Here is a 20,506-nt window from a genome sequence, read left to right on the forward strand (position 1 = left end):
CATTCACTTGTCAAAAAACAACGTAGCTGACTGGACTGGCCCACTTTGCGTCAAAGGCCCACCGGGACGATGCCCCGTATGCCAGATGTCAGTCAACCCCTGGATTGACTGACCATGAAGTAAAAGAGTCCAAATTTGGAAACATGGATTTACTCATTGGTTTCCTTGTCCCATAGTATTAGTCCCAGAATTTGAATAGGGTAAAAAGTGTCCATATCATTGACACCATCAGTCCAACGCACTATTGCAGGGGTCTGCAACCTGCGGCTCTGGAGCCTCATGTGGCTCTTTGACTCTTTTGCAATGGCTCCCTATAGCTTTCAAAACTATTGAAATAAATAATTATTTTCTTACAGAGGGTATTAATGATTAATGATTTTGACACCAAATAAAATCATGATATATAACAATTTGTGAACCTAAAAATAAATCACATTGTGCAATAAATCTGCCACCTTTCTACTTCACCTCCTGAAACATCTACTGACCATCAACTTTCCTTGCACTTGTGGTTCACCTTAAGTTTTAAATCCCTGGTAAGATAACTAAATCAACTAAAAGACTATTCTGGAAGTAAATATAAATTTTAATTGTGTGGGGACAGATTCATTAAGCTGCTAACATGTCAGCTAAATATGCATGCTTGAGATGTGGCAAGAAATGAGCAAATTAGCAGATTCAAGTTATTTTTGTGTAGTCCTTCAAATACATTATCTAAAAAAAATATTCTTTACATAACATCATCTGATATAATTTTAACTGTATAGAATTTTACACACTATGTTGTCTTCATTAAAAAGGTATTTTTTTCGGCTCCGGGAGGACTTTAATCCAGGTGAGATGAGGCAAAATGGCTCTTTTGAGAGTAAAGGTTGCAGACCCCTGCACTATTGGATGTACACGTAGGCAGTATACCTTATTACTGCCTGGATGAGAATATTGTCAGGTTTGGTTGTGTTATTTAGCCCTTGTGGTCCTCTTTGAGTTATTCTGTGTCTTTGTTTTTTCTGTCTCAGTCTGGTCTCCTGTGTTTACTCTTGTCTGTGTTTCAGGTATTCCTGCTTGTGGCTCCACCCCCCAGTGATGTCTGTGTGCTTGGTTTGTGACTGATTAGCTCCCTTATGTTTCCACCCAGGTGTGGCCCATTCCCAATCAGGCCTCCTCCACTATTTAGCTGAGTGCTTGGACACTGAATGTTTGCTGGGTCATTGTGTATTGTCTACCCTCATTGTGTCCTGCTGTGTTTTGTTCCCTGCTGCCAGTTTTCCCTGTACTTCCTTGTGTCTTTTTGGATTTTATTATTAAAAATGGACTCCTACCCACGCTACGCCTGCCCTGCTTCCTCCATCACTCTCTGCGTTTTGGTCCACACCTACACCGAACCCTGACAAATACTATAACAATCTTCTAAACCTACCATCTGCAGCTGCACAGTGTCAGGTCAGACCAAAGCAGTTGTTTTTCCATCAACTGCAGCATTCCGACTTGCATCCACACTTGGTCAGCTGCTGGTAATTCTGCAATGGGTGGAAACGCTGTCCAAACAATCTGCCAAAGATTGCCTTTATCGATTCAGCCCCAGTTAGCAGGAGCATGTGTTTGTGGTTGATGTACTGAGGGTGCTGGTTGAGACTTCTTCCCTTTGCCAGGGAATGCTGAAACAATGGGGACTTGAGCTTTTCACTCCTCTTAGAACAAGGAAAGCACTTGCTCCAGTCAGTCCACTATTTAGTTTTAGACGGTCCTGGTTCCACACGTGCTATCTTGGTGAATGTATCTGTATTCAATGAATGAAGGCAGAGGAGTTATCATATTACTACCTTCATCCCAATCATGTACAATAAACTATTGGTTATGTACAGGGTTGGACTGGGACAAAAACTCAGCCCTGACATTTTGTGTCCAGACCAGCCCACTATTATCAGTGGACACCACGTAAAAACCGATAAGTCATTAATGCTCAACATTTGGCTCTTTGTGTTAATTTTAATTATTCCCCAGAAAACTTTAAAGAAAACTTTTTAACACTTTTTTTTAAACCTATTTCTAGTGCCCATTTTGCAACTTCCTATGTCTCATTTTTGCCCCTTTTGCCAATAAATATCCCCGTTTTCATATTTTTTGTCCAATTTTGCAAGTTTTTTTTGATAGTGTTATCCAATTTTTGTCCTTTCTTTAATTTTTTTGGCCACTTGTCAGCCAAATAAGCTAACTTTTGCTCAATAAATACAACTTGTCTACTTTTTTCCCCTCCATTTTTGCCCTTTCTCACTATTGTTTGCCTCATGTTGCTCATTAAAGCTACCCATTTCCATTACATACCATCTGATCCCTCTTTATTTGCCCATACTTTGGCCACTCTTGACTGCTTCTGGCCAATTTCAGTCAATTTTTACTCTTTTCTTGACATGTTTTTGCCACTTGTGGACCATTTTTGGCCACCTGTTACCATGTCTTCCTCCACTCGCTCGTCAAAAAAACAACATAGCGGACCGGACTGGCTCACTTTGGGTCAAAGGCCCACAGAGACGATGCCTGGTAAGCCAGATGGCCAGTCCACCCCTGGAAGTCACTAGGTACGAAAAAAAAAAAAAAAGAAAAACACCTATAGCCCAAGTCCCATGCGATCTATACACCATCCTAGTAACTACATGCAAAGCGATGTCTAGCCCTAGTACTCTTGGCTTAGCTCTCCCGTGATAGCAAACCCTGTCAATACGAGCGTGGCAATCTAACTAAACATCTGTTAAAACTACATGTAATCTACACTAGCTAACTAATGTGGGGCGTACTAGACAACATTTGAGACACAAACGTATTATGTTACACTAAAATAATGATTCAGCTGATACTGACCCCCATGCTGAGTTTCACCAGTGTAAAGTGCATTGACACACCGTAAAAATGACAACTAGTAATTGCTGATTTAATTAAAGTTTTCAAATTAAAGTGACTCAGAAATAAAGCTTTCCATTTTCAACCTGAAAAAGCTTGTCTGCCCAACACATTTCTGTCATTGTTGTCCTAACTAAGATTTGCTAAAGAGCATAACTAAGATTATCAACTTTTGAGTAGATTTTTTGAGTGAGGCTGAGAACCTGTGGGAAACCCCATATATGACTGACGCGCGCATGCTCACGTCTGAACAAGTTTAAACTCGACCAAACGGACCTTCAACTGAACCTGAGCTGTGTGATGGTGGTCCGTCGACGTTTTTAATTTTATTTTTTACCATTACGGATTTTCGCCTGGTCTGCAGTGTAGTGTTTGGACATTTTTTGGACAGAAGCGGGAGCTGCGGACCATTTTGCAGGTAAGCTAACTTTTCTACTAGCGCCCTTCACCCACTTCTATGCTAAGGTTTTAGCCCAGAGCATCGGCCCAGCGTGTTCTATCCCCGCAAAAAGTAATGTTTAATAGTGTTTAATGTCAAACACTGAAATTTTGACAGACTTTCATCACAAAATTACGGTATTTCAGACTGCTTTTTTTTTTTTAACTGCACGTCTGCCTGGTAAACCGTATTAGCTTATTATATTAACTTATATTGTTTTGTAATACTTTTTAATGTTATCCTTGCGTGGAGACACGATGTTTGCATGCATTGACCAACAAACTCCCGCCGATGTAAGCAATGCCGGGGCAGGCAGGCATCGGTTTCATGGCTCGGTGTATGACAGACATGTGCGACAATTATATGACAATGATGTAAGTAACTTGCATATGATCTAGCATTATTTTTTCTTTTCTTTTTTTTAATAGTCAGCCTTTATCCGGTGCTGCACTGTTAATTGAAATACATGTAGCCTGTGAGTAAAATAATTACAAGATCTATTAAATGTTTATCAGGCACCGGGCTGGAGTAAGTAATTGTTTATTTACTATTATAGTTGGTGTCATTATTATATTTTTATGTCATTATTTAGTGATGTAAATGTTTTTGATAATATTTTATTTAACAGTTTGCATTATTGGTGCATAATATATATTTGAAATAATACTATTGAAGCCAATGTGTGTTATGTTTTTTTTTTTCTTTCTTTTATAATCCTGGGTTTATTTCCAATGGTTGATTGTCGTAATCTTGTGAATTATGCAATCGAAAAATGCGGAAGTAGACGTCAGCGCGACTAGCGCGGGAAAAAAGAGGGAGAGGAGAAAGGAGAGTGAGGTGTGCGCGAGGTGTGTTGCTGACCGGAGAAATACAGACGTAGAGACGGAGTGAAGCTAAGTGAAGGCTTTCAGGAGTTTTGACGAGTTCGACAGACTTCAGCGTGGAGAGCGGAGGACGGGTCGTACCGTGTAGGACCAGGTGTGAGAGAGGCGCGAACGGAGGAGTTAGCCGAGCGGGCTAACGAGGAGCTACCGTGCAGGACCCGGTGTGAGAGCCGCGGACGAGGAGGAGGCCACTGCTGGTTAACGGGGAGCCACGTATCGGCTACTGTGTTTGGGAACCGCAGTTGCCCTGTGTTTTCACCGCACTCAATGTTTTGAAAGACAGAGTTTCAACGCACCCAATGTTTTGAAAGACCTACCAGCTGGAAACAATAATTGCATCGAGTTGTGAGTAAGGCAGAGGAAGTCGTTCGTTTTAACTATTACACGTGACTGTGTGTGTGTGCGTGTGTGGTGTGGGCCCACCACCATTGCTAGAGTTGATTTGACACATGTTGGATTCCATTGTGTGTGGCGTTGTATACTAGGGATGTAACGATTAATTGTAAGGCAGTTAAAAATCGATTCATAGGTATCACGGTTGATATCGATTTTTTGACAATTGAATCGCAGTACTTTTTTTAACCACAAGTGTAGGCGGCGGGCGGAGTCTGCTAATACTTTCTTTCTGGCCGCCTTCTACTCTTAAATATGTTAATAAATGATTCATTACCCCTTAAGCACCGAAAGAATATCTGTAATATTACTTGAATATCTGTAAAAGTCACATTTTTCTAGTAGCTCTGTCTGCTAGCATAGCTTCTCTTCTTCACTGCAAGATATCTGCATGCCAACCGACCACTGTGTTACCAGCGCCCTCTGCTGGTCCAAACAAATATGACGTAAATCAGTGTAATCACGTTTTTTGTTTTTGTTTTGTTTTTTTTAAAGTCCAATTGTTAAGGCACAAAATACATTGTCAGTTGCACTTTTAAAAGAAAAAGAACTATTATGCAGTTTTGCATTGTTTATTATAGAACAAGAATTTAAATTAATAGGCTTCATTTTCATTTGTATTATTCCTTTATTTATTTCATTCAAGATTTATTTTTAGTTAAATTGCATTGTTTTGAATTGTTTATCAAGGAATTCATTTGACAATGAAAAATAAAAGGAAAAGAGTACAGTATTTAATATTGACAAAATTGGAATCATGAAGTTTTGTTTTTTTTTCATGAGTATTTTTTAAACTTTTAGGTTTTCTTATAAGTTCATTCAGAATATATCACAATGTTTTTGACCAAATATTTTTATTAAGCCTAGAACACTAACGTTGTGTGTGTAGCCTTTCAAAACTAATGTAGAATGGGTGAAATTAATCCAACCTTAGTGTTCTAGGGTTAATATTGTAACAATATTGTAGTGATGACAGTTGGTGCTTTCACAAACTGTGGACATAATGAGACTTTAAAACCAGTAATCATCAGTAATATGGATATAACAACTAAACAATCGAACAGCAAGGAAAATCAGTTAAGTTAGGAAAATTACATTGGCCATTTGATATATCATCTTATCCCTGCATGAAAAATTCACCCGAGATATTGCTTATTCAGTCATGGAACATCACAAATTGGGGACCTACAGCTGTATTGTTATGTTTACAAATTTCAAGGACTGTTGCAGAAGTGCTTTTAGCTGAACTGATTGTGTCCTATCTGTCTCTTGTGTTTCAGGGGTGGATTTCATGCAGTGCAGATTTTGTAAATTCACAAGCTCCAGTCAAGAGACTCTTCTGAAACATTTCCGCCTTCATCACGGACAAGGTGCACATTGGCCTTGCATTCACACAGACTGTGTATGTGTATTTAAAACACCTGGAGCATTACGATCACACCTTTCAAGATCACACTCAATAGTGGAAATCCACAAAAATCAACATTTCAATGTGAATTGTGTGATTTTAAGGAGATTTGCAGTGAAAAAACTTTTTGGAACCATCTTGGACATCATTTAAAGAACCGTGAAACTGTACAATGCCCCTTTTTAAGGTGTTCCTTTAAAACAAACATTCGCCCAATATTTTGTTGATTGTCTTGTTTAGATATCAGAAGAATTTCATCGGATTACGAGCAAAGACCTCCTGGGGACTTTCAATGCATCCCTTGACAAATTTGTGCCTGGCCTGTTGAAACTGTACCGGTCTAAGAAGGGAGCTCTTGGACAGAAGATGGAAGACCTGCTGGAAAAACTTGATGAACAGGTGAGAGAAGTGCTCCTTTGCCTGAAGTTATTTTGGCTTCAGCCATAACACATTTGTGGAAATGTGTCAGTGGAAATGAATGTCAGCAGTCATTGCTTTACGTTCTTATTTGGCAATATTTGATTTAACAAATTTTATTTTGTAAAAGTAAAGTAAAATTGTTAACATAGTTGCAGTGTTGTTGGTTTTTTTTAGTTTTACATGTTGCTGGGTCTGACCTGTGCTTTATTTTCATTAATATAAAAGTTCTTATTTTGAATTTGTGTATAAGTACACTGTTACTATACTAATTGAAATGCTTGTTTTCCACTGAGTACTCTTTAGACATCCAACATTGTGTCCCACCGAAAGACAGCAGCACTGAGAGGCCTGCCCATTTTCGTCAGAGAAGATACAACAGAGGTTTTCCTGAAATGCTTGGTAAGTACAAAAAAGTAATGCAAGTAAAACTAAATCCTGAGATGTTTCAAAGGATGAGTTCCAAAAGATCCAAAATGGAAAGATACACCTCAGTGCTGTCCAGATAATTTTATGGAGAGAATTGCAGTTGTCTATAACTCTCGCGCCCCTTTTTCTGCTGAGAAGCAGCTGGGCATTGTTTATGTGTTCCACTGCAGAAAATACTTTCGTACAAAACTCATCACAAGGGTGGTGGGAGAAAGCTACTACGTCATTAATTAAAGAAAAATAAGCTTTTTCTTTTTAAAACCTCCATGAGTCAAATGACCAGCATGATACGGAGGTTTAATTTCAAATCTGTAGAAATGTATTTTGTCTTTAGTTCTCAATAGTTAGCTCTCAATAATTAATCTTATACCTTTCTTCAGGATACTGACATTTTGGAACCAGTGTTGAACGGTGTATCTGTTGCCATCCTCACCATCCTACAAGATGACGATGCCGGTACGACTGTGCGAGACCATGCAGTTGTGTTGGAAGGGGATATTGTGCTACATAACATTCCAGACCTCTCTTCTGCCTTGGCATACCTCTTTGGCCTTCTGTATGCCCTCAACATTGATTATCCAAAGCAGATGAGTTATACTTTTGAAGCAATTCAAGCCATCTTTTTTGAGCTTGGTGGCTCTCGATGCTCACAGCGCATAAGGGCTCTGAAAACAAAGCTTTTGCTGTGACTGTTAATGGAGAAGCCAGACATGACTTTAACATGTGTTCTTTAGCCTGTTCAAGTCCATTGCTGTTGAGTCATGTAAAAAAACTGTAAACCCTTTTGCTTCTGATATAGTCATTCACCTGTTACCAAGAGTTGCTTATTTGGTGTTTAAACTGTTAAAATGAATTATTGTTCAAGTAAAACTAATGTATGTATGCAGAAAAGAACAAAAAAAACAACCTCACCTCTGTTTCAACCTGCATAAGGATGTGTAGGTGATTAACTGTTCCTTAACCCTCTTGTTGTCTTTCGGTCAAGGGATGAAGAATAAGGAAGGAAAGGAGGAGAGGCAAGAAGGGAGAAAAATGGAAGGAAAGGAGGGAGAGATGAAGTGAAGAGGAAAGATGGAAGGAGAGAGAGAAATGGAAGGAAAGAAGGGAAGAGGAAAGAAGGAAGAAGAGAGAGGGAGAAAATAGAAGGAAAGGAGGGAAGAGGAAAGAAGAAGGAAGAAGAGAGGGAAAAAATGGAAGGAAAGGAGGGAGAGAAGGAAGACAGGGAGAAAATGGAAGGAAGAAGAGAGGGAGAGAAGGGAGGGGGAAAAATAGGGACAGAAGAATGGAAAAGGAAAGAAGGAATAAGAGGGAGAAAATGGAAGGAAGGAAAGGAGGGAGACAAGTTGACAATATATGTTGAGATTGTCATGTATTTTAAAAGATTTGTGTTGTCCACTTCACATGAAGCACAGAACATGGTGTTTTACCTGTTAGTTTCCTGTTCATTGATGGTAATATTTCTAAGAACTTTTAACTGCTGTAGTTCATCATAGTTATGCCCATGTAAAACGTCAGTGTCTGGGTACACAGACAATCATTTTTGCCACTATCCTATCGGTGTGTGCATGAGTGACTATATGTTGCTGAACACTTTTTTTTTTTTTCCCCCACATACTTTGTTTTTCTTTTTTGGTTCTGAACTTCAATTTTAGCGTCTTTGCTGTGGTGCTCAAAGCACCCAAAAAAAGAAACTGGCAATACTTTTTATTTATTTATTTTTTTTACAGAAATTGACCTGACTATCCATAACGTTCTGAAATGTACTTGAGGCACTGTTAAACAAAATAAATAAGATTTAAGATAACATTCAGTTGTGCTTTGTTTTATTCAATATCTATTTATTTGAGCATTTTTCAAATATAATTACAACATACATTTTCCTTTTATTTAAATAGGTAAATTTTCAACTCACTGGAGTAAGAATTGTATGAATATTCAACAAGAATATCGTGTTTGTTGAAGTTATAAATGCATGGCATTCAATGAATAATTATATGTTTATTTAACAAGAATATCTGCATTTAGTGAAGACAGAAATACATGGCATTGAAACCAGAATTTCTTCGTTAGACTTCCAGGATTATCTTAATTAGGTGAACAGGAAGATCCAAGTTGGCAGAACTCTTGTCAGAACTTGTAAATCTTAGTTAAGTCAACAACAGTAGGCAAAAGTTGAGATTACTCAAAAATCTCTTGCATCATGTTGCCTTGATATTTTAAGTTTTCTCAACTTTTTCTTTTTTACAGTGCATGTGCTCTGTTAAGCTATTACTCAGGTATGATTTCAGGTCTACACAGTGAGTATACATATGATACAAGATATATGGTAGGGTGCATGGTGGGTTCAAGCACTGGAGTGGACTTTTGGGTCTTTGCTGTGTGGAGTTTACATGTTCTCCTCAAGCTTACTTGGGTTTTCAGATACTCCGGTTTCCTCCCACAATCCAAAAAACATGACTGTTGAGTAGATTGGAGTCTCTAAATAGCCAGTAGGAGTGAAAGTGAGTGGTTGTCTGTGTGTTGCCCTGCAATGGACTGGGGCCCTGTCCAGGGTACTCACGCCTAATGCCCAATGAGAGCTGAAGATAGGCATCAGCAGACCTCTGTGACCCTGACAAAAGGACCAAGCAGGTCAGAAAATGGATGGTTGGAAGATATACAGTATGTTAGAGGAAGCCAGTGAGTAAGTCCATGATTCTAAATTAAGATTCTACATAGTACAAAAATGTATGATTTGACCATTACAGTAGACGAATCCCTGCAATGTCATGGCAAAAAATGGTCGCCATCTTTAATTTTTAGATGATTTGCAGGTTTTCTCAAAAGAACAATCCCTAAGGAGTATGTGTAACCAATTTTGCTGCTTGTTTTCTGAAATGAATGATTCTCCTGAAATGTAGGTTTTCTGGTCTACTATTTCAATAATGCATCCTAATTACCACTGGTAGTGGCAGATGGGATGGATGGGTAGATGGATGGATGGATAGATGGATGGATGGGGCTCACTAAAAGGCAAGATGTTCTAATTTGTGTATCCACAAATGAAGCAAAGAATGGATTAAACTGGATCACTTAACTCAGCTTGTAGACGATGGTACAATGGAATCAGGCTATATATCACCCTAATGCCTGCCTATTAAAGTAAACTTTATCCCAATTGTAACACCCACTAAATCTGTATTTCCAGTCTATTTTTCCTGTGGCTTTTTCCTCTTTTCTCTCCTAAAACAATAAATCACTAGCTTTCATCTTCATCTTTTAACCTTTGCACAATGAGTGTGATGCAGCTGCTATATTCCCATCAATAATGTTTGTTCGTATTTGACATGCAACAGAATCATCAATATGACAGCAAGCAGGGACTTTGTCCCCGGGGGAGCTTTTGGCCAATTCAGTGCTAAATGAATGTCAAACGCCCCAAAGCCTCAATGCCACAATACTAAAATGCTGTCATTGTGTTCTTGAAGGCAAAACACAGCAGGGGTCTTTTTCTGACTCCTATCTACTTTGTCTATCCACTTTCATACCACGAGAGGCCTGAAAGATCGATAGCCTCAGATATAGATTTCCTCACATGTCAAATAGTCTCAGCCTCCCTTCTATTGGCTCCAGTCTTCTTTTTATACAGTTTGACTTTATTCATCTCATGTTCTCTTGCTTCTCTCTCCCTCTCTCTTTCTCTGTCTCTCTCTCTTTGTCTTTCAGACTCAGAGTCGACAACTACCTCCATCAGCTACACAACACCAGAATGGAGGGGAAAAAGCTTTTGAATGATCTGTCTGCTTCTATCTTTTAAGACTCCGGGAGGAATTCTCATTCAATGGCAACCGACTAGGTTGGCAGTGACACCTGAATGTACCGCCCCCACCAGTTTCCTGCCTGTTGCACTTCTGTGGAACTCCGACACTGCAGCATTTGATGCAATTATCATCTATGTACTGAATAATTGAAAAAGTACTTATTTTGGGATTGGATATGTTTACCTAGGGAAGTATTTACTCTTGCGTGCCTACATACATTGGTGGCACTGTTTCGTTAGCCTGGCTATAAGCCACACCCACTTTCTTACAAAAAGTAAGGGTATGTGTGGGTATGGTAATGTCACCGTTTCTGCTCACTTCCTTGGTTTGAAACAAACTGAGCCAATCAGAGCCGTACAGAAAGAACATCATAACTCCTGCGCATGCCACGGAGAAGACGTTCCGAGCTGATGCTCTGCTCTGTTCATAAAGACCTGGAGATCCCGGCTCCGTTTAGGGAAGAAGATCTACGCATGTCGCGCTATTGTCATCAGGTCCGCTCTTCGTTTGATTGGTTACTCTGCGTGTGTTTGTCTGGCCCACAGAACTCAAACGCCTTGTGAGCGCTTTCAAAGTGCTTTGAAATTACGGCCCGATTTAACAAGCATTAACGGAGGATGAGTCATTTGAAAAATGGGGGCCCCCTGGCGCCCCCTTGGCACATATGGAGTGATGGGCCCCATTCATATATTGGTATGTGTCAATGATTTGGTACCACTGTTGGAATATTTGAGTCACAAATAAATGAGAAAACTAATTTACTGTAAATAAAAAAAGGGGGTGGGCCCCGGGCCCCGAATTGAATTGTGCGAGGCATAATCGTAAACTACGTTGAATTACCTTTGAAACGATACATCACACGACTATGTTCCCATAAATTTGGAAAACACCGGAAATGGGGGGTCATGATGTATTCATACCAAACTGCATTCCGATCTAATGAGAACTAACGGAGGAGTCCCCCTGGCGCCCCCGTGACACGTACGGGGTAATAGGCCCCATTTATATACTTATATTATATTTGTATTTATATATATACTGAGTCATTGGCATGTGCCAATGACTCAGTACCACTAACCGTCATATTATTTGACTCACATATGAATGAGAAATTGACTTTCTTTTTTCTTTTATTTTGGGGCCCCAAATCAAAAAGCGGGCCGTGAGCGTCAACGTGTACACATCCATAGATTGTACCTACCAAATTTCAGCCCAATCATTTACGAATAATGGAGGAGTAGCGATTTTAACTAGTGTACACAACAAATAGAAGAAGAAGAAGAAGAAGAAGAGTGGCGTTTTGAGTCCGGTAGCCCGGCCTAAGAATTGTAGCCATAAAAGCAACTCAATTACAGTAATGTACTTGTAAACCATTGCTTTCACCCTTGCATATTCATCAGTGACAAATGCACTAAATGGACTGTGTGCACTAAGCTGCATATTTGACAGATGCAATCCTGACTGTCTGAGGTTGACGTTTGCACTCGTTATTAACAGCCGCAAACCTTTACTGAATCCGCCCCCTAGTGTATAAAGACATGCAGTTGTTTCCTGACTAACTATTATTTAGACGCTTGAATGAATATTTATCACAGGAAGAGTAATGTCTGCTTTGCATTACTTGGCAGCCTCCCATTATTGTGCCTGCAGTTTGCCAATAAGAAAATTATCAAGCTCATTTGGTACTATTGCATTGTCATGCAGTGTGATGGAAAGATACTGAAATGGTACATTTGCATATAAATACATCTGATGCAACACATACCGGCCGCAGAAGAAAAGGAATATAATCACAAATTTGCACACAGATTATATATCCATTTATTTCTATACACACCATACCAGTGAGCCACACATTTCAGCCATAGTGTATTATTAAGGATTTGTTATGGTTTTGAATTGATAGGGTATATGATGACAACAATGTCAGGATCAAACCAAAAATGTATTTTAATAGCTGCAGGTACATGGATGCTTTTGTGAACTACATTGAATTAATTTCCTTTTACATGTTTGGAGTTGCATAAAGGTGCAGTCTGCAACTCTTATAAAAGTGACTTTTTGTCATATTTGCTAAAGCTGTCCCCGCCCCTTTTCCGGGGCTGTAGTGCCATCTTTTTTTACAGTGTATGGCCTGGAGGAGTAGAAGATGGAATTCCCTTCAAGCAGAAAGTAATTACCTTTCTGCTTGAAAGGTAATTACTGCTGCTTGATATACATTATGTTTGATTTGTAATTGTTACACTAGAACTTTGTGGTGCATGTGTTGTTCATGTGCGTGCAGCAGCCTCCGTGTGAGCTGCTGTAAGTGACACTGTGTTGTTGCTGCTGCTGCTGAGGTGTGTGTGCACAAAGAGAGAGAGAAACGCTGCAGTAATATGCTTTTAACAGAGCATGTTATATTACTGTGATGTTGCTGTCTGGCTAACGTTAGCTTGTTAGCTCCTCTGAGGGAGGGACTTTGAAAAATTTGGAGGCAGGGTAAAAGTGCTGCGGGGAGGGAGGGGGAGGGAGGGATCTGAGAGTTGCGGACTGCACCTTTAATTAAAGGACAATTTCGTCTGAAAGTGTTATGTTTCTCTTAAAGTCGCAGAATGAAGCCGAGAAAAGTCGGCTAGCAGCTACTAGACAGAAACCATGGCAACCTGAGACTCAGCCTACCCTACCGGCACTTTTTGACCGGCAAAGAAAATATGTGGCCAAGTCACCAGAAGCATAACAAATAAACTGGGCTGTAGCCGAATACTTGATCATACTCATTTTTTAGCCTATTTTAATATCTTTACTATGATCAGAACAGTTGTTTTTAAATTTGGCACATTGTTCTTAAAAATGTTTAATAGTATTTGTTTTGCACTATGTACTTAAAAAGCGTTATTTAAGTTTGAATTGTTTACAGGTGCCGCTAAAATTTCTTATACTTTCTCAAAAAAGTGTGATCGTTTTTGATGTTTACAAGCGTTAAATGTTGCACTATATTTCACTTATATTTCACTTTTTTTCTTTTTGCCCCGTGGTATCGAAAATGGTATAGAGTATTGATTTTTTTCCTGAGTATTGGTATCGAGCTTGAAATTCTAGTATTGTGACAACCTGAGTAAGTAAGGAGATGGCACATCCAAAGTATCCATGCATTCTGAATAACGTGGAAGGTTGGAAGTGGCAGCGGATTGCTAGCACACAAACGCAAGTGTGCTGAATAAATGAATGAATAAATGAATGAATTAATGAATTAATTTATGAAAAGAGATTTTTGCAACTTTACAGTTAACTTAATGGTGACGCAACATTAACAAACGGTTACCAAGGAGACTTTTCAACATATCTGAACCTCATTAACTACCACAACACCTTCTGCTCATTGGCATGTAAAACTCATTTTCTGGTTCCACGGCACTGATATGAAGACTTGCTTCGGGTCTGCCATCACTGTGGGGTTAGGCAGTCAGTAGCTGTTTCACTCCATTACCTGCCCTAATGCTAATTTTAGACTGCCAGCTATGCTGTCATTTCTGACATCAGACATACTTATATGATCAACTCTGTCAACGCAAGGAAACAAAGAACAAACTTGTGGAAGGCTTCATTTAGGGAATGATATTGTTTGAAGTGCATTAAAGATTCAAGGTTCTGGTTTCATTTTCTGAACTAAAATGAATTGTACACCCCATTCTCTATTTAATTTTCATCATGAAAATCATAAAATATTGCATTCATAGAGATAGAAAGGTTTCAAAAAATGATATTCTTAAGGCAGGGATGGACTGGCCATCTGACATACCGAGCCGAAGTGGGTCATTTTGGTCCACTACTTTTTTTTTTTGTTGTTTTTTTGACAAAATGGACCAAAAGTGGCAAAAACGTGGCAAGAAAAAGGTGACAAGTGACTAAAATAGTAAATAAGCAAATAAAGAGGAATTTGATGGTATGTAATGGCAAAGGGTAGCTTAAATTGGCAAAATGTCACAAACAATAGTGAAACAGGGCAAAAATGTGAAACAAAAGAAGCAAAATGTGGGGGAAAATGAAACAAGTGGTATTTATTGGGCAAAACATAGCTTATTGGGATGAAAAGTGTCCGAAAAAATGTAAGAAAGGGCAAAAATAGGACAAGTGTCAAAATGAACTCGCAAAAATGGATAAAAAATAGGGAAAAAAAGAGGATATTTATTGGCAAACAGTAGCTAAAGTTTGTTTCGAGCTTGTTTCGTCCCCCTGTAATCAGTAGTTGAATAGAGGCAAGTTTCGCACAAATCGCCAGTTTGTGACAAAAAGTTCAGAAAAACGGCTTTTTCTGAAAAAATCAATTAGTGACTTTGAAGCATTTTTTATTTTTTTTGCTTTAGGGACTTTCCTACTATAAAACTACAAAAACAACACTAAGACCGGGATTTTGATGGCAACATTATTATTATTTTGTTATCTGGGTCAGAGTTGAATGGTTTGCTTACTGTATTTTGGACATCCTCCAAGTCTCTCCCCCCGTCATTCTCCCCACACGCAACTTCCTCCTCCTCCCGGACATGCCGAGCCTGCCCCGTTTTTTTGATCGTTTTATCTCACCATTGCGACACTCTCAATAGTCCACTTAGTTCCACACATGCTCTGGTCGAGTGTGCGCTGCTATGAGCTCCTGGGAACTTCAGCATCAACTCTTGTAGCGCTTTTTTTTGTCTCATAAACTCCTTTTTTCTCCCTCTGAGCTCTGCCCATCATGGGTGATCTCTCATTCAAAGGTGCGCTGCTGCCACCTACATGTCAGCAGTTGGTCACTACATCACGGTACAAGTTAGATATTCATGGGAGATCTTCGTCACACTGGAGACCTTCGTCACACTGTCTCCTAGCAACCCCAACTGAAAAACACAATTCACGTCTATAGACGTGAATGGCACTCAATGAGTTAAAGGCTAATTTTGTAAGATTTTTAAACGTTTTTTTTTTGTAACTGCAGTGAAAAACAGGCCTACATTAGTTTCTGTATTGGAGACAGTTTTGTTTTTCAGCTATTTGTTAATATTGAGGCGGTTGGGGTGTTTCTGTCATCGGAAGGACATAAAACCAAATCCTCTCTAGATTAGTAAATCTTGTAGGCTGATAATTTACAAGCCAGTGAGAACCTAACATTGTGACGCATTTTGCCCAGCCATATGTCCCTCATCCAAGGGCCAGAGCACAGCAGCTTAGGGTAGGGGGGCCGGGTGAGGGGGCTGCAAGCCTGTCTATGAGTTTGGTGTGTTCATGTGTGTGCTGATATTTATGTGTGAGGGAGATACAGGAGGACTGCCAATGTGTTCCTGACCTGCTGGTGTCAAGCTGGTTAGAGAGCCAGGCCATACTAAAGCCTGTGGGCAAGAGAGAGAGAGGGAGTGGGTGCATAACATGCCTTAGGGATTCTGTAGGCAAAATTGTGTGTGGTTTTGGAGGAGGACATGGATAAGGATGGAGCAAGGGAGGGGGTTTCCGCAAATATGCTCGCAGCATGAGCCTTACCAGGCTGGTGGCCTCAGCCTGGTAGCCAAGTAAATCTGCTGCTTTCCCCTGAGCTGCGACAAACATGCGGGCCTGGAATGTGAATTTTTGTGTGCGTGTGTGTGTGTGTGTGTGTGTGTGTATGTAGAGCTTGCACATGTTTGCGTCTTTGAATACCTGGACATAGCTATAAAAGAGAGAACTACAAAGAAGTCAAACGCTTTGAGAAATATGGAAAGCAATGCCCCCTGGTCCAATCATGAAACAGAATGTTGCTTTTTCAAGCCAAGAATCTAAAAATACAAACTCAAGTGGTCACGGAAGCTACGACTTAAAGTTTATTTTCCTCGGAAGACATTTTTCTTACCTCCTAGAATTACAACAAAAAACATAAAAGAAAAAATGCAATGCCACAACCAGGGTAGGAGTCAATTACATTCTTAAATTACAATGACGTCTTTAATTATCCATGTTCAATTACGATTATGGTGACATGCATTTTTTCCAATTCCAATTCAAATTACAACTATTATTTCCTCCTGAAAGTCCATTACAATTATTACTAAATTCAAATACAAATAATTGCAATTACTGAACCTGAAATAAACAGCCATATAAAACGGAATCTTTCTCTTGTGTTAGCATTCTGTTAGCATCTCTAATGATAACGGGTCAGGTTGACCCATGTCTTAAATCAGCTGTAAAATACACTAAAATAATGATCTATCATCTAATTTGTCCCTCATCTTTTGGTTGCATTGCTAGGCTTCCTAATCAATGAAAATATTGGTATTAATATTTTTGGTGTGGGCGTTTTTCTGTCAAAAATGGTAAAATAATTCTCAAGAGAAGTGACAGGTAGTGGGAAAACTTGATCTGAAACATATTTTAATTAATTATATATGTGTAAGCCTTAAAACTGTAACATGGTTCCATAGGTTTGCATTTAATTACATTACAAATGACAGTTATTATCAAATTTACATGCCAATTACAATGACAAAGTCAATTATCTGGACCCAATTACAATTCAATTAGGATTACAACAGCAATAGATTTTTTTCAATGAATTACCAATTACACAATTCCACTTATAATTGACCGTAACCCTGGCCACAATGCTCGGAGGGGAGGCTACTGTTAAGCAAGACATGATTTATACACTTGTGGGCATATTTATAGAGACTATTCTATTGATCTTTAATAAGCAAAACCAAATCAGGATTTTTGACATCACAATAATAAGGCTGTGTCTGAATAAATCCTCCTATCTCCTTTCCTATCCACTTTTCCTTTACCCCGTGCATGACGTCACGTGGTTAAGGAAAGGTGTTAGGAGACTTCTTAAAGGAGTTAGGGAAGGGCCATCACATCGTTTTGCCAATCAGACGCACTTCAACTAGGTGACGTAATACTCCAGTGGCGGCACGTCTGCCGTGGTGAAAACTGAAAACAAATTTCCGAAATTGGACAAGTAAAAGCATTTATAACACTTTCCCCTGTGCCTCTAACCGCTGATATGATCTCAAATATCACAAGGTTTGAATGTAAATCAAAGGAAAAGAGGCTACCAGGCTACGAGGAACAAAAGTGAAAGTACACATTGAGAATGGTTGCTTACACCAGTGATTCCCAACCAGGGGTACGTGTACCCCTAGGGGTACTAGGAAACATTGACGAATCTATTTCCAACATGCTGAGTCATTTTTAAGCCTATTTCAGACACTGTATATGCTCATCCAGCATCTTTTCCACCCGTTGACAATAAAAGGCATTAATGGAATAAACAATATTGTGGCCTTAAAGGTGCAGTCCGCAACTATCAGATCCCTCTCTCCCCCTCCCTCCCTGCTGCTCTCTTGCCCTGCCTCCAAACTTTCCAAAGTCCCTCCCTCAGAGAAGTTAACAAGCTAACGTTAGCCCAACAGCAACATCACAGTAATATAACATGCTCTGTTAAAAGCATATTACTGCAGCGCTTCTCTCTCTCAATGTGCACACACCAATCTATCAGCAGCACCAGCGCAACAACACGGTATCACTTACAGCAGCCCAAATGGAGGCTGCTGCACGCACACAAACAACACATGCTCCACAGAGTTCAAGTGTAACAATTACAAATCAAACAATGTAAATCAGCAGCAGTAATGAGCTTTCAAGCAGAAAAGCCACCAATTCCATCTTCTACTCCTCCAGACCATACACTGTAAAAAAGACGGCGCTCCAGCCCGGGAAAGAGGCGGGGCCTGTGAGCAACAGCTGTCAGACAGTCCATCAAACACAATCCTGGCTCTGATTGGTTCTTTTTGCTCGGTCGCGGTGTATTCTGGCAATCGGTCAAAGGCTGCAGGAGCAGCAGGACGACTCAATGAGTCTGTTTTTTTCACACTAGTTTGATGTAAAGCTGTTCTTACATAGTGACAGCTTTAGCAAATATGACAAAAAGTCACTTTTATAAGAGTTGCAGACTGCACCTTTAATATCCTACTAAATTGTTACTAACACGTTATGCACATTACTAAAAATGGAGGTAAATATTTTCTCTGATATACAACGTACAGGGTGACATTTTCAAGCTGTAGGAGATTTCAGAGACCATGTTAACAACATGTAAATAAAACAAAAAAGGTTACTGAATTGGAGTGACAAAGAGGTTCTCCTAATTTTGAAGAAAGGCCTCGGGGGTACATGAGACAGAAAAGGTTGGGAAACACTGGCTTACACTCACCTTCTACTCAGAAATATGAAATATGTTGAAAATAACATAATGTGGCTAAAAATGTCTCTTGTACATTTTTATTGAACAACAGTGTGTCTGTTTTACGTCAGTTATAATCTGATAATATGGCTGTGTATCATTTTTTTTTCTTCTTCTTCTTACTTTGTCTGCACATGTTGTCAAAGGTCAACACTACAAGAAGTGCAATTTGTTTAAGACAGCAATGCGTGTATGGTTGCATATTATAAGATATAGCTTTTAGATTATTCTTTCAGGCATATTATTGCCTGAATTTACATAATATCATTGCGGTAATTTACATAATCTGTGTCCCTTTTCAGCTTTTGTGAGTTTCCGTGAACGCTCATATGAGCGGGTGCCTTTAAATGTTGTCGCCGCAAGGAATTGTGGGTCAGCATTATCCAGTCTCCTTTGGTAAAGGATGCATCAGTGTTTCCTAGACTAAAGGAGGTTATAAAGGAAGCATTGTGCCTGCTTTCCTTAGCTTTTAGAGAATAGGAATGCTCCTTATCATGGCCGACACTTTAACACTTCCAGGGGTTAAGGAAAACTGGATAGGAAAGGAGATAGGAGGGACTATTCGGATGCAGCCTAAAAAGTGTTGAAACACTTAAGAAGCGAGGGTAATCAATGAAATAGGCTTCACCTGTGAGACACCAGAGAGAAAGAGGGATATCTATTCATGTTCTCTTCAGTTACTGTACACACTCACAATAAACAACAAGGATCTCTAACTAAAACAAAGATAGAGAGACAGGGAGAAATCCAATCAGAAATCATCAGAAACTAAAAAAAAAAAAAAACATGACCTAAAACAAAGTCAAAACCGAAAGGCAGTGCCACTGGGCACAAAAAGATCACACTAGCAGAAAACGTGTACCTTTACATCCTCCGTAGAACCAAATTATGGGAGAAAGCACCAAGACATCATAATTTAGAGTCTCAATAGCTACCCTATGATTAGGAGTTTAATTATTACCTCTGTGTGTGATGAAATTAGTGAAGGCTGAACTTACACATACAGTCAAGTGCTGTACACGCAAAACATTCAATTACATTTCAAGCCTTTTACAATAATACCTGATAAGACCACACGTGTGAATTACTGTTATGACATGGTTTGACAAGTATTGTCAAAAGAACTGCAGTCACTAACTTCACAGGAAGTCGTACCCATAAACATACAAACATAAAAACAAAATTGCAGAACACATCCGTAGAGAACATCCCAGCTTAGATTCAAACTCTAACTTTCTGTGAGGCAACGGTGTCAACAAAATGCCAGAATTAGCACATAAAAACATGAATTCCCAGCACTGTTTATTCCCAGAACACTGCTGAGAAGAATATATTTTCTATATAATCAGCAGCACAAGATTAAAGCTGTTCTCCACTATTAGAAACTGGCTATAAAAAGAGAATCGTGTGGAAATAGCTACAGATTACAAAGGATTTTACATAGCATATTACCCACCATAACACATTTACATGTATGGGAGACTAAATGAACTTATAATGCTTAAATGTGTATCACACAGACTGTAAGCCTGTTATTGTATCTTACAAATACTTATGTAAATCTCTCTTTTAAGCCTAACATTGAAAATCTTTTGAAGAAATTGAAGGTAA

The 20,506-nt window shown here is 39.2% G+C and overlaps 2 protein-coding genes across 5 annotated transcripts in view; one reads left to right on the forward strand and one right to left on the reverse strand.

Annotated features, from left to right (window-relative positions):
- Positions 1-20,506, reverse strand: part of shisa9a (shisa family member 9a) — a 101,506-nt gene that overhangs the window by 62,731 nt on the left and 18,269 nt on the right. The gene's annotated exons all lie outside the window — the stretch shown is intronic.
- Positions 3,158-7,974, forward strand: LOC114481500 (uncharacterized). Of its 4 annotated transcripts, none has more exons than XM_028476382.1 (5): positions 3,158-3,313; positions 5,892-6,013; positions 6,260-6,418; positions 6,743-6,838; positions 7,246-7,974. In XM_028476382.1, the coding sequence occupies exons 2-5, from the start codon at positions 5,903-5,905 to the stop codon at positions 7,552-7,554; spliced, it is 675 nt and encodes a 224-aa protein (XP_028332183.1). In that variant the 5' UTR covers positions 3,158-3,313; positions 5,892-5,902; the 3' UTR covers positions 7,555-7,974. The 4 variants fall into 4 exon arrangements, with proteins under 4 accessions (XP_028332183.1, XP_028332182.1, XP_028332185.1 ...); XM_028476381.1 differs by lacking the exon at positions 3,158-3,313 and adding an exon at positions 3,943-4,563; XM_028476384.1 differs by lacking the exon at positions 3,158-3,313 and adding an exon at positions 3,944-4,567 and having other exon boundaries at positions 5,892-5,981.

This window comes from Gouania willdenowi, chromosome 19 (assembly GCF_900634775.1).
Source record: "Gouania willdenowi chromosome 19, fGouWil2.1, whole genome shotgun sequence".
NCBI classification, from domain to species: domain Eukaryota; kingdom Metazoa; phylum Chordata; class Actinopteri; order Blenniiformes; family Gobiesocidae; genus Gouania; species Gouania willdenowi.

Bases quoted from the DNA above. Each gene is read 5' to 3' on its own strand.
- LOC114481500 (XM_028476382.1), top strand. From the start codon at position 5,903: ATGCAGTGCAGATTTTGTAAATTCACAAGCTCCAGTCAAGAGACTCTT. The intron at 6,014-6,259 runs GTATGTGTATTT...TGTCTTGTTTAG, and splicing joins CTTGCATTCACACAGACTGT to ATATCAGAAGAATTTCATCG. The intron at 6,419-6,742 runs GTGAGAGAAGTG...AGTACTCTTTAG, and splicing joins TGGAAAAACTTGATGAACAG to ACATCCAACATTGTGTCCCA.